Below are 14,700 nucleotides of genomic sequence, written 5' to 3'. Positions count from 1 at the left end.
CTTTTCAACCTTATTTCTCATAAAACATTTTTACATATTCCTTTCAGCTATGTCACTAATGCCATATTTGTCCTTATATCCTGCATTACTTTAACATTCAAATATTTTGCAGTGTTTTTGCAGGTAGTCTTTAAATTTCTTCCAATCCTCTTCCGTTTGCTCTTCTCCCATGTCTCGGATTCTGCCAGCCATTTCTGCCAATTCCATGTAGTCTATCAGTTGCATCTGCCATTCTTCCAGAGTGGGCAAATCTTGTGTCTTCCAATACTTTGCGATAAGTATTCTTGCTGCTGTTTTTGCATACATAAAGAAAGTTCTATCCTTCTTTGGCACCATCTGGCCGACAATGCCCAGGAGGAAGGCCTCTGGTTTCTTAAGGAAGGTATACTTAAATACATTTTCAGTTCATTATAGATCATTTCCCAGAAAGCCTTGACCTTTGGGCACGTCCACCAGAGGTGAAAGAATGTTCCCTCAGTTTCCTTACATTTCCAACATTTATTATCAGGCAAATGATATACTTTTGCAAGCTTGACTGGTGTCATGTACCACCTATATATCATTTTCATAATATTTTCTTTTAGGGCATTACATGCTGTGAATTTCACACCGGTGGTCCATAACCATTCCCAGTCAGCGAACATAATATTATGACCAATGTCTTGTGCCCACTTAATCATAGCTGATTTAACCGTTTCATCCTGAGTATTCCACTTTAACAGCAAGTTGTACATTCGTGAAAGTACCTTAGTTTTCATCTAGCTCAGTTTCTTAATCGCCTTCAGATAGCAAATATTCGCCATAATGGAGTTGCAGAATGTCCATTTTTCACTGGGACATCTTCAGCCACATAGTAGGATTATTCATGGGATGGCCTATCCCTACCTTTGATCATATTAGCACTGTTCAGTGCCCCAGAACCTGACAACCTGAAGATCAAAATTATCATGTAGGATAAAACAAGCTAAACAGAAGGATTTTTACCAAGTCTGTAAAATAACTTCAGAAGCTTCTAAAAATGTACATTGTTTAAACCTTTGTACAGCATGATCATTTCTATTTTTAAAAAAGTTTTAATTCACTTTGGTAGATTGATTGTCTCAAAAAGTACAAATCCAAAAGAACAAATTGTCTTTTCAATTTAATTTTGTTCTTTCTAAAAGGCACGCAGCTATAGATCACTTTGCCAGGGAAAAGGATGCATTACTTGCTTCAGTAAAGGAGACCCATACTGAGCAGATACGGAAGTGGGAAAATCAAGTCCGAGACCTGCAAATAAATAAGGAAACTTTGGAAACAGAACTGCGTCAGGCAGAATGGAGGCATACAGATGAGTTGAGAGAGAAAGAGGCTGTCATTGAAAAGTAAGTTAGATTTTATTTGTACTGTTTAGATATGTAGATGTGTGTTTCAGTGCAAACAAGTGGATTACATCCTCACATGGATGTAGGGGAGAAGGGGGCTTTCTTTCCCCCTGAATCCATGTGATGACACAGGTAGGCATGATGTTGCTTCTCCCGTAATTAAATATCTGAAGTTAAATGACAGGATCTCATTTTTATTTTTGGATGAAATGTATCTATTTAGAGCATGGTGTTTCACTTGTTTTGTACATGATACATCCCAGGATGTAGTGCACACAGCTGGTATATTCCTCGCACTACTCCTGATAAGGCATCTTATTTCCATGTTCCAGTGCTGAAAAGTTAACACTTTGTTTAAGGAGCTACTGACACTCCCACGTCTTTCAGGATAACTAAGCAATATTAAGAGGGACATTTCAAGCAGTTCATTTCAACACCCATCTGTGAATTGTGGCAAGTGGTGTGCTTTAGTGCTTACTCAAGAGCAGGTACATAACCTCCCCTTTGCTGGCTTTTCAAAATATATTAAGCCTAAATATATATAAAGATGCAAAATTGCCTAGATCGGTATACAGTGGTACCTCAGGTTACAAATGCTTCAGGTTACAAATGCTTCAGGTTACAGACTTCGCTAACCTGGAAGTAGTACCTCGGGTTAAGAACTTTGCTTCAGGATGAGAACAGGAATAGTGCGGCAGCGGCAGGAGGTCCCATTAACTAAAGTGGTACTTCAGGTTAAGAACGCTTTCAGGTTAAGAACGGACCTCTGGAACGAATTAAGTTCTTAACCAGAGGTACCACTGTATTCATAGTTATCCATTAATAATGGTTTACTGTGATATGTGAAGGAGGACACTGTTAGGTACAACATCCTGTAACAAACTGTTATACTAAAACTTCACATACAAACTAAAGAAAAAAGGAAGACGCTTAAGATGTTTCTTTTTGTGTGCTTGCACTATATTCATATTTTTATTCATTCATTATGTTTTAGGATGCTTGCTTCAGCCAGCAGCCAGTTGGGATGGTGCACTATGGAACAGGCTTTGTGCCTTGTTCCTTTTGCAATCTGTAGCTATTGGCCACTTTCAATTAATGCAGTACTCCTGCTTTACTAAACCAGTTGTCCAGTGTGGCCTTCCCTTCCACTCCTTCTGCTGTAGCTTGATGGAAAGGCTGAATAGGAGTATCCCTGGGATTTGGTATGCAGCATCAGTGCCAAATCATTTCCTATTGACACTGAGGCAGAATTTATTAATGGCATAGAAAATATCTCATAATAATGGACCATGGCTGAAACAGGGCTCCGAGTCCACATCTTTGATATGCCTTGGGATTTCGGCACTCATCAAGAAGTTCTTAGAATAGACTCAGAATGTGGCCTTTCACAGAGTGAGATTAACTGAAAATATTTACTCATTCATCGTTTAGTCAGTTGCAGTGCCTCTTTGGGACTCTTGGTTAATTTGTTCACATTTCATGCCACAGGTTCTTTGGCTCAGAATACAATTTCTGAAAGTACTGTATATTTATTATCAGGTGAGCACTATAATTTTACCAAACAACAAATTGCTTATATTTAGGATTGTAAGAACATGTAACATTGTAGCAGTTCATTACTGACTGATAAGGAATTGTAATATCTTCTCTCCAGAGAACAGCATTTCTCGTCTGCTGTTGAAACAAAGGTCAAATGTAAAATTAGATGTATTAGTCAGTATGTATTTTTGCCTTTTGCTGTGAATATGTGTTGGGGTTATACTAGGGTAAAAGACTTGGGGTACTGTCCATATCCCACTAATTATAACAGATTATACAGTTGTGCCTGTATGTACATCATTATATACTAGTTTGGTTGATGCTCCACCAGGTATGCAACACTGAGAACTGCTGCTTGTCCTAAACGCACTTGCCAAAGTGCCAAGTTCTGCATATACACTCAAGCGTACAGGTGCACAGGAGACTCCTTTCATTTAAGGAGAGGTCAATCCGCAAGTGATAAAAGATTATTGTGCAGATCGGGTCCCTCCACTGAATAGGAAATGTGTTATGGATGGAGAAACTCTCTGTACACAGTGTAATTCCCTGTCTAGAACAGGCTGCTAGAATAAAACAATTGTGCAATTGTATTAAATTTGTCTTAATTTGTGGCCAATTTGGTAAAATTCAGAAAATCAATAAAAATTATTTGGCAAAAAATAAAAACACTTGTGTTGCATTTCAGATCTAGCAGATGTGGTAACTGAAATTTTTAAAAATCAAAATCAACCAAATGTATCAGAAGATAGCAAAGATATTATACACATCACAGATTTCTTTTAAAATGGAAAAAGTTCCAGAAAGAAACTACAGCTTAGAGCAGGCATGGCCAAACTTGGCCCTCCAGCTGTTTTGGGACTACAACTCCCATCATCCCTAGCTAACAGGACCAGTGATCAGGGATGATGAAAATTATAGTCCCAAAACAGCTGGATGGCCGAGTTTAGCCATGCCTAGCTTAAAGAGTAGCAAATCTAATTTGGGGAGGGTGGTCCAAAGTGCTACACTTGAATATTTTCTCCTGCTTAGGAGAAGTTTGAGTTGCCACCTTAGTTATTAATTAAATATGTATCTCACCTTTCATTGATTTCGTGGTATCAGATCAGGTAATAGCAAAAAATAATTATAAAACAATGGCCAGTAAAATCAACTCAAGCAATTAAAACTTACCAAGTACAAGACAATGAAACCTTCTAGCAGGAGCCCACCAATTGCTCCCCTAGAAAAGCCTGTTTGAAGGCCAAGGTTTCCTCTGGAGTGTCACCCCATGAGGTTCTCAGCTCTGGTGTTGGGTATAAATACATATCAACCCCTCTCCGATGCATACACAAAAGTGCCTTGCACTCATGCACAGGAGAAACTGGAGCCTGCTTTTAGTACTTGGCACTGAAAAGCTGCAAGCTTTACACAGGCTCCTTAAATCCCATTGAAGGAAAGAGAATTTAACAGTCTAATTGTGTCCAGGAGAGCTGCCAAAAGATACAGTGAAGAGTTGTAACAAATGAATAATATTTATATAACATCTAAATACAGTGGGTAGGTACTTAAAAGTGAAGAATGTGTATGCAAGCAAACTTGTGTGATAGGAAAAGCTTGGTATCATGTTTTCCCCCTTTTAAAAAAAGAAAACTACATTTCACCAATACTCTTGAATTATTTAAGGATATTACCCTGTATATGGAAGCATGAGAAAAGCACTATAGTCTTTTCCCCCTTCTTTTTTTTTACTCTGTTGTAACTCTGCATTAGCAGGGAGGTGTTTAGGGAATGTCAAGTCATTGTGGGTTTTTCACTGAGACATTAGCTTTATGTGTGCAACTGTGATAATAATGCTAAACAGAAAGCTCAGAACTAATAGGAAAATAGAAATATTATGAACTCTTGCAATAGTGTTAGATAAATTAAATTAAATGTGTGTGCATTTACTATATATATATTAGCACTGTCAAAATCTTGCATACATCTATTTAAAAAGCAATACAGAACTAGAAAAAGTACAGAGGAGGCAAGGCATATAAAAAAGACTAGGAATGTACAGTGGCTTTCACATGAGGGGACACTTAGACAAAATGAGATTAAAATGATATTAGAAGACAATATAACAGGTGCAATTAAAGATAACTAGTGCAATTGGTTAAGAAGTCTTTCCTTAAAGTGTGAGCCAGACATTTTATGAAATAATGATTGCACAATTGTATTTCCCCCTCATTAAATTAAGTGTTTTAGGATGCTGTGTAATGTGAAAGCATAAGAACTTTTTTTTTCTAAAAAAGTAGTATATAGTAGAAGATTGATCCATCAATGGCTAATTGAAGCAACTTTGTGGTGCAGACCCACACAAGCTATTATTTCAAGCAATTTCTTCACTGTAAATGTGGATGAGTAGCCTATTTCCTAGGATAAACACAATACAGAATGCAAACCTCTGCAAATTAAAAATGGTGTATAAATACTAAATAAAATAGTCATTGCTGGCCTTTAATTGTTCATTTCATGCTCCATCCGAAACTACTGGTATTGGTCTCTGTTGGAGACATAATTCAGTTATGCCTGAGAGATGACTTCAGTTGGGGAACAGGAGATCAGATGTTCTGGACTGTATGTTCTAACAAAGCTGGAGTGCATTCCTGTTTATGAATAGTATAGGGATTTAACCTGGATCACTCACTAAACTAGTGGCAGAACTAGGCCTCTTGTGTCTATTCTCTACATAGGCCAATACTTTTTGAAAGCACGTTGCCCTATGTGGTCGTGCTAATTATAGTTCTGAGAGAAACCAAATCCTGTTCCCTACAACAGAACATTCTGAATGTTCTGAAGAGACAGCACTCACCAGTTAGATGGAAGGTATTAGCTGACTGGTAAGGAGAATATGTGGTTTGTATAAATGGTTACTTCAAAGCCTGTAAATCAACCTAACATTTGAAAATGCAATTCACTTATTACATTGTGTATGTGCAGAAGAGGTAGTGATACCTACTGTCTCTTACTATTAATCCGTGATGCAGTGGAATAAAGTAGCTTTTTAAATCAGTCAGTTATGCATCTATCAATGCTATTGATAGATGTATAACTGTCTGATTTTTTAAAATAATAACCCAATGAACAGCGTGCATATTGAGACAGTGAATTCCATAGATTATATTTTTATTATGTATGGACATATTTTATTTTGCTCGTCTTAAGCTTATTGTTTATTATTTTCATAGGATGAATAAAATATCTGTATTATGAGAATGAGTGTTGGTATTTACTGTTTTAATAACACTTTTGATTTTTTTTAAAAAAATCTTTCACATTTCTATTATCCAGACTTTTTATTAAGAACAACATAAGGACTTAAGAAGAGCCCTACTGGAACATTTTATAGGCCTGTCTTCTCCAGCATTCTTTTTCTGCACAGGCCAACCAAATGCCTATTGGGAACTCTACATACTGGAAATGTGGGCAGTATTCCTCATAGTGCCTCTGAATCTGTAGTATATAGCCATCATGACAAGTAGCTAGTGCTAACTTTATCCTCCATGAATTTGCCTGATTCTAGGCAACCTAGTCCTAATATATTAAAGCTTTTGTTCTTAAAGAATTTGAAAAAAATCAGGATTGGATTCTTACTTTGATTGGTTTGGATCTTTTGGCATTGGGAACCCATACACACAGGCTGCTTATTGTATCTCCTTGAATGAAACAAATTATATTCTAAGAAGCAATACTTACCGGTATCTGAATACATACTGAAGAGTTTGTGAGTAGAAGGAAGAACTGTGTTTTCCTACTGTCCCAGGGATTTGCTCTCTTCTTCCTTATCTAAAATGTGTCTGATGAAAAACAACTTAACATGATGAAACATCTGAAATTGCAGATTCATTTAAACCAGAAGAAATCAGGAACCAATTAGTTGGTTACATTTTGTGCGTGGGAACCAATTCTTGATTATAAAAGACGCTTGTAAAACATATAACAGCCTTTGCCTGAAAAATACACTTGGACGGCAAGTGCTGCCTCCTCCTGTTTGCATATGTAATACACTGGAACCCATTACCTTGGTTATCTTAAATTTATATGTATCCACACCAATCCTGCATTATTTATCTTTTCCTATGTTACTGTAATGCTATATCAATTTCACTTTACTGAGACGTCTGTTATCCTTTGGTGTTTGGAATGTCCCTTAGGCTACTTGCATAAATGAGGCTGAACTATTGTTTGCCAGTCCCCCCGTCCCTTTTGCTTGTTCTTTTGCTTAAAATGGAAAACCACATTAATGTAATCAAACTTGTGCTCTCTATATATTTTCACAGACTTCAACAAGAGCTGGAGGCACTGAAAACAAGCTGGGATACTCAAGTAGCTCAGATATCCAGGGAGACAGTTTCAAAAGACCTTCAGATTCAAGCACTGCAACAAGAAGAGGTGAAGCTAAGAGCACAACTGTCTAGCATACTGCAAGATATTGAAAGGTGAGTGACTTTGTGAGCTGGTTAAACCAGTGTTTTCCTGGGATCTTTCTTTATGATCGATCTTGGTGTACACCCAGCCACAATTTGGCCCACAGGCCAGAGATTCCCATTCCTGCTTTATAGAATTTGATCCTTATGGAGAATGCAACACTCTCTAGAAGAGGCTGAACACCAGGCATTTGGACAGATCAACTGCCTACTAACAGTACCTCTCTTGCTGAGCTTCAGTTTGTTAACCCATGTCCAGTCCATTACATCAACTAGTCACTGATCTAATGCATCCACAACCTCATCTGGTTTTGATGAAAAAGGATACAGTACAAGAATTGCATGTCATCTGTATGTTGATTATAATAAACTTGAAATCCCTGAATGACCTTATTTAGCTATTTCATGTAGATGTTAAACAGAATGAGGGGAAGCATGAAACTTTGTGGGATCCTGAAATATGACTGCCACAGGGCCCAGCAGAACTCCCCCAGCAATGTTTTCTGGAAATGAACATCTAGGCAGGAACAGATGCAATACTGCCCATGTCCAATACAGATGGAAGTTCCAGAATGATCATGGTTGAAGGTATTGATAACCCCTGAGAGCCCCTGTTAGATCCAGGTGAATTTACTGGTGTTCATACTCCTCCATCTCTCTCCTGATAGAGGTCATTCCACAAGCAACCAAGGCAATGTCGGTGCCAAAACCAGGCCTAAATCTCAGTTGAAATGGATCTAGAAAATCAGTATCAACCAAAGGCAACCACCACTCATTTGAGTACTTGCTCCAGGAAAAAGATGTTTACCACTCACCTACAGTTGTTAATTCCTCCTAGTTCTGAGAAAGGTCTTGTCAGGAAGGGTTGCACTACCACTTGCTTTAAAGGGATACTGTTTATTTTGGAGCAAAACCTGCTTTTAACACTAGATGGTCCAGCCTCAACTGAGAGAGACCTTGTGGTCTGAAGACAGATAAAGGACCTGGGGCAGGCATGTGCCAGTAGTGCTGTGGATGATTTGCACATCAATAAGATGGATGGTCTTGCTTCTGATTCACTGCTGTCACTTTGCCATGGGAGGAGATCATATAGGTTCATCCTTGTGTTTGCCCTTCACTCACAGAAGGAAAACCCAGGGCAAACTAAACTCCATATGAGGCTGTGCGAATGGTACTGACCGTCTATCTTAAGGTCTGCTGACCTTTCAAGGCAGAAGGGAAAAAGAGAGGCAGGTGCACTGTCTGACATAATATTGGTGACTTCTGGCTCTCTGCCCACAGACAACTCAGGGGAGAGGGGGTAGGGGCTGACTCATGGCATGTCTTGCAGTGCTTTTAGCTCCCTGACATTTTTCTGCCTTAGAGAGCCAGTAGGCTTTAAGACAGACGAAAGCAAGAGCTGAGCATGCAGGTTGACATGAAGGCAAGCATGCTCACTGATGTGCTATGGCTGTGGGCAAGCAGCAATTGGTCTGCTAACCGCCCTGATATTAAAATGGGTGGTCACATGAGTATTAAGATCATCCAGTGATTAAGTGATCCAGAAAACCAGTGTGATATAGAGGTCAGAGTGTAAGTCTAGTACTGGGGGAAATTAGGTTCGAATTCATACTCAGCCATTTACTGCTAGTAGTATTAGTACAGCATTGGTATTAGTACAATATTAGTATTATTTGTTCTTTTATTTATTAGATTTATTCATCGCTTTACACCAGAGTTTCAAAGAGACTTAAACAGTTCAGTAACAGTGACCTGGTTTGCAAATCATACTAAGCCAGCTATGACTTAGTGTAAACATGTAAGCATGTTTGGCTTAGCATGGTGTCTAAACCTGGGATCATGATTGAACTCTCTCCAGACCAGCCACATCCCCTCCAGGATGTGGTCCCCTCTTCTCACTAAGCAACAATTTGGCTTAGAGTGCTATACATACCAGGCCAGTAGAATAAATATAAAAAATATAAAACATTAGATACTCAGCTGGACCACTACAAGTTAACGCACGCCCCCAACAGTGTAAGTGTAGTCACCAGTAAAAATTAATTAACCCAAAAAATTCCATAACAGCAGAACTAGAAATGTTAACAACTGAAGACCTGAAAGAAAAATAAAGGTTTTTGGTGCCAAAAATATGTTTATGTAGATGCCAGGCAACCCTCTTTAGGGAGAGCATTCCATAGACAGTGGCGCTACCACAGAGAAGGTTCTGGGGCTCATAGACACCCAAAAACTTCTGTCTAGTGGTGATCTCACACTTTGCTGTATCTGGCTGCTGATGGACTGGGGTTCTTGCCTTATATGCTGCACACCTCAGTTGTAAAGGGTTAAAATTGTTGAATATTTTGTGACATTAAAATATAGATATTAAATTCATTCCCCATTATTATTATTTTTAAAAAATGTTCGCTTCATTTCTCCCTGTCTTAGGTATAAACAGCAGCTCTCATTAGCAGCTGAGAGAGAAGAGATTCTGGAAAGGGCTAAAGTGCAAATAGTCCTGGACTGGCAGCGGCGTTACGAGAATGCTGAAAGGAATCAATATCAGAAATCAGAGGCTCTAATACAGAACCTGTCAGCAGCTAGGGACCAGGTCAGAACTGCGTCCTATTTGCTTAGCAGCTTAGCACAGAGCATTAGCAGAGGCATATTTCATGAGGGGAGATTTTATACCTTTGGACTTGTCATTCTTTTGTGCTTCTAGCAAATACTTGAGGGGTTCCACCATACCCAAGGAGTTGGCACTCTCTTCCTGTAACATATTCAGTCTGTGCTGACCCAGATAATGCACGAAAATGGTTCAGTTTTTAAAACTTAGATAAATAGCACCAAGCTGATCTCAGTAGAGTACTAGCTTGTTCTTTGCATGAGGATTATTTCTGCTTGCAGGTGAGAGTGGAGCTAGGTGAGGAGGAAAGAAGGAGCAACATAAGATACAACACAGGATGGACAAACTAGGCTACAACTTTTTTGGATGCAGTTTGCAGGTGGCAAGGCAAGCCTATGTGGGGCTGCCCTTGGGCCCAGTTCAGAGGCTCCAGCTGGTGCAAAGTGCTGCAGCTGGACTGTTGATGTGGACACTTGCCAGCACATAACTCCAGTGCTCAAAAGCTTGCACTGGCTGCCCATACCTTGCTGGACCAGGTTCAGAGTTCTAACATTAATTTACAAGACCCTTAACAACTTGGATCCTGGATAGCTGAAGGGCTGCCTGATTTGTTATATCCCTGCCTGATCACTAAGGCCCACACCTGACTGTTAGGATTCTTTTCCTGTCCTTGCAGTTATGGGATTGTTTTTATCACATGACGGTGTATGTTTTCATTCCACATAGTGGGAAGTGACGGAGACAGGATGCTTGTATTACTGTGTTCCATGATGTAGGATGTTTGTTCCTTTGTTCTTTCTCTTTGCTTCCTGACGCTGAAGAGAAAGAAGCTGAGTTGCAATGCTCCGAGTGTATATATGTAAAAAAACATAGTCTAGCCAAAATGCTGCGCTACTGAGTCTGTCACGCGAACAGCCAACACTCTGCTAGTCCTAAAGCGTGCTGATGCCTCTTGGTATCAGTCGCTGTGATGTTCGGGCTGGAGAAAGCTTTTGACTCTCTCAAATGACCGACCATGAGGGAGAGAACATGCCAGCCAGGCATGTGTCTCTGCCAGATTCTTACTCACGTGTAGGACGCTCCTGACACTGACATCATATATGATTGGCAAGTGCTTGGCATATGAATGTGGCTTGAGGGACAAATGGGGTGGGCCTAATTAGGTCTGTGGACGAGAGATTCCTCATCCCCTGTAAGGAATATGTCTTGATGAATAGCCCATTGCCAAATTTTATCTTGGATAAATAGAAGTGAATTGTTTACTGATTTAACAATGGCATGTTCTTTCATTTTTGGAAAGCTCTTCCACAATACTTTCCATTCACGATGTAGATGGTCACTTTGGATTGAGTTTAATTCAAAGGACAAGGGAGATTAAACATAGTATGTTGTCTGATGGCGATAAAATAATATTGAAGGTACTAGAAGCTAGGGGAATGTTCTTTTCTAAGAACATCTTCTCAAGTTGCCATCATTTTGTTTTGCAGGTTACTGCTGAACTACAGGAGAAGGAACAGAAATTGCATGAGATGGAAATGGTCCTTTCTGCTGTAACACTTGAGAGGGACCAAGCTGTTCAGGAACTTCGAAAGCATGGTCACACACCAAAAGGAGTGAAACAGGTTAAAATTACTTAATTGCTGTTCCTTAAACTGAACTAATCCTAAAACAACTCACTTTATGGTCAGGGCTAGTTCTGTGAGAGAAGCCATTTTTTTAAAAGGCTTTTTATGTGGGTTTTATTTAGGTTTTGTGATCAAGAGCACACAGTTTTTTTCAGACCCTTTGGATATGAGAATAACCTCAACAGTGACAAAATCCAGTGAAATCATTTCCATATGGGGTTGGCATGCAGCTTTCATGTCACACACAGTGATGGCTGGTGCCAGTTGGGACTCATAGAGCAGAAGGCAGGGAGAGCAACTATAGCCAGTGACAGGAGGAGCCAGCTATTTCTAGTTTTCTCTTCATCCTCCTCTCTGCTGAGTTCTAAAAGGGCAAAACTTGGATTAAGGAGAAAGAAGCTAATACCCCCTGGACAGTTGTAAGTAGGAAATCAAGCAGGTAGGGGCTGGTGGATAGCGGATATATTGGTGGGTCAGTCCTTAATTTGTCCTAACGGAGCACTGGCCATATGTTATATATGCACATATTTTCATTTCACTGCATCTGCAGACATTGGAAAATCATGACGAGAGATGGCTTTCCAATGTGCATGCACTATGTGTACATGCAATAAAGCACACACTCTCCACAGCTGATAACTTAAAAGAATGATTGTGCACTGTTTCCTGTGCAGGAGTACTTTCAATGTGGGAATTGTGCAGCACTGGATGCAGCCTTGAGAGAATTTTTATAAGACAATGCAAAGTGGACTGGAAGTCCTGGTGCCCTTACGGTCTAAGCAAAGCATTAAAAGGGGGAGGTTTTGTAGCCTCTTGTTCTGAATAAAGGTAAAGGTAAAGGTACCCCTGCCCGTACGGGCCAGTCTTGACAGACTCTGGGGTTGTGCGCCCATCTCACTTAAGAGGCCAGGGGCCAGCGCTGTCCGGAGACACTTCCGGGTCACGTGGCCAGCGTGACATCGCTGCTCTGGCGAGCCAGAGCCGCACACGGAAACGCCGTTTACCTTCCCGCTGGTAAGCGGTCCCTATTTATCTACTTGCACCCGGAGGTGCTTTCGAACTGCTAGGTTGGCAGGCGCTGGGACCGAGCAGCGGGAGCGCACCCCGCCGCAGGGATTCGAACCGCCGACCTTTCAATCGGCAAGTCCTAGGCGCTGAGGCTTTAACCCACAGCGCCACCTGCGTCCCATGCTTGTTCTGAATAAGGATGAATTAAAAATAGATTATTTTTTTCTAGTAGATTTATTATTTTGTATGGTTAGAGAAGCAATTGCAGTTTAAAGTTAATTTAAGCAATTGTTCAGCAGTTTCTGAAAATGTGATTGCAAAGCTGGATTATTGCTAATTTTTGGCATCTCCTGCTTTTAATCTTGCATGTATTTGGTGTTGTGGTTGCTTTTGAAAGGCTTTGCATTTCCTGACATAAGCTGAAGGAGAGTAGCTTTTTTATTATTTGCAGAGTCATTCTTGCTACCCTCTGCCCTTGAAGATTGTAGTGTGTGAGTAACTGGCTCTAGTGCCGTTTATGTACAACCAAAATAGAAAGTGGCCTGAAATCTCTCTGCAGAGCTTCCTCCTTAAATAATGTAGTGGATAGTGCTACAGTCAGTTATCAGGGGATGCTTTCTGTTTGGAGCGGTATGTAGAAAACATGTTGAGGAGTCTACACGAGCAGATCCAAAAGATTATGAACTTTCTTTTTCTTTTTCTTTTCTTTTTTATATTTATTAAGTTTCCATTTTATCACATTTAAACAAATCCTTATTATACTCATTACATATTTGCTCAATCGAGCTTTGACTTCCATCCCTTTCATCTCATGGTTTCCATAATACATTATTACTTCATAGGATTTATACATTTTCCCATTTACGTTTCACTTCTTCACAAATTTTTAAATAAATATAAAAAGGTACAAATTCTTAACATTGCAAGTTTTCTTACAACAACCCTGCTAGTGTTGTTAATTGTTTACGATTGTCCTTCAGATATTGTACAAATTTACTCCAGTCTTTTTGGAAAGCTTGATCATGCTGGTTTCGGATTTTCTCAGTCAGCCTTGCCAATTCTGCATAGTCCATCATCTTCGTCTGCCAGTCTTCTAGCGATAGAATTTCCTGTTGCTTCCATTTTGGGGCTAAAGGAGTTCTTGCTGCTGTTGTCGCATACATAAACAGTTTTATATCTCCTTTGGGATCTCATTCCCTACTATACCTAACAGAAATGCCCCTGCTTTTTCCACAAATGTACTTTTAAACATTTTAAACTTATTATATATCATTTCCCAGTGAGCTTTTAACGTACTACAAGTCCACCACATGTGATAAAAATCTCCCTCCTTTTCTTTACCTTTCCAACATTCCTTATTTTTCAATCAAGCTTTATTGAAAGTTTTCAACATAAAATACAATAAAAGCCAAACTAATCTATAGACGCGGGTGGCGCTGTGGGTAAAACCTCAGTGCCTAGGACTTGCCGATCGTATGGTCGGCAGTTCGAATCCCCGCGGCAGGGTGAGCTCCCGCCGTTCGATCCCAGCTCCTGCCCACCTAGTAGTTCAAAAGCACTCTTAAGTGCAAGTAGATAAATAGGGACCGCTTTATAGCGGGAAGGTAAACGGCGTTTCCGTGTGCTGCGCTGGTGCTGGCTCGCCAGCTGCAGCTTCGTCATGCTGGCCACGTGACCCGGAAGTGTCTTTGGACGGCGCCGGCTCACGGCCTCTAGAGCGAGATGAGCACGCAACCCTAGAGTTGGACACAACTGGCCCGTACGGGCAGGGGTACCTTTACCTTTACCTTTAATCTATAGAAAAGAGATAAGAAAGAGTAAAGAAAGAGAGAACAGAAAAGAAGAAAGGAAAGCGAGAGAAAAAAATGGACACAACACCCTCTATCACAATTATATATTAACATATTCCACACACAGAAGGATGTACGCTCACAAAAGACCCTTCATTTTCCATTCGTCACCTTCCTGGGTGTATCTTCCTTAATCCAAAATAAACTTTATAAACTTTTTTGAGGAATTGCCTAGAAAAGAAAGTATACTTACACTGCTGTATGAAACAGTACACAATGGCCACATTCACAAGTTATACTAACTCAGTCTATATAAGTTTT

At 39.9% G+C, this 14,700-nt stretch overlaps 1 protein-coding gene across 8 annotated transcripts in view; it reads left to right on the top strand.

Annotated features, from left to right (window-relative positions):
• Positions 1–14,700, top strand: part of CCDC57 (coiled-coil domain containing 57) — a 65,468-nt gene that overhangs the window by 27,069 nt on the left and 23,699 nt on the right. For all 8 annotated transcript variants that reach the window (XM_083727948.1, XM_083727950.1, XM_083727952.1 and 5 more), the window contains 4 exons: positions 1,164–1,364; positions 7,205–7,363; positions 9,779–9,941; positions 11,444–11,578. In XM_083727948.1, coding sequence (XP_083584074.1) covers positions 1,164–1,364; positions 7,205–7,363; positions 9,779–9,941; positions 11,444–11,578 — 658 coding nt within the window. The remainder of the gene's footprint in view (positions 1–1,163; positions 1,365–7,204; positions 7,364–9,778; positions 9,942–11,443; positions 11,579–14,700) is intronic.

Source organism: Podarcis gaigeae, assembly GCF_964106915.1.
Source record: "Podarcis gaigeae genome assembly, chromosome: 2".
Taxonomy (NCBI): domain Eukaryota; kingdom Metazoa; phylum Chordata; class Lepidosauria; order Squamata; family Lacertidae; genus Podarcis; species Podarcis gaigeae.
The sequence above is the reverse complement of the archived record's forward strand: the minus strand, read 5'-3'. Positions and strand labels throughout refer to the sequence as shown.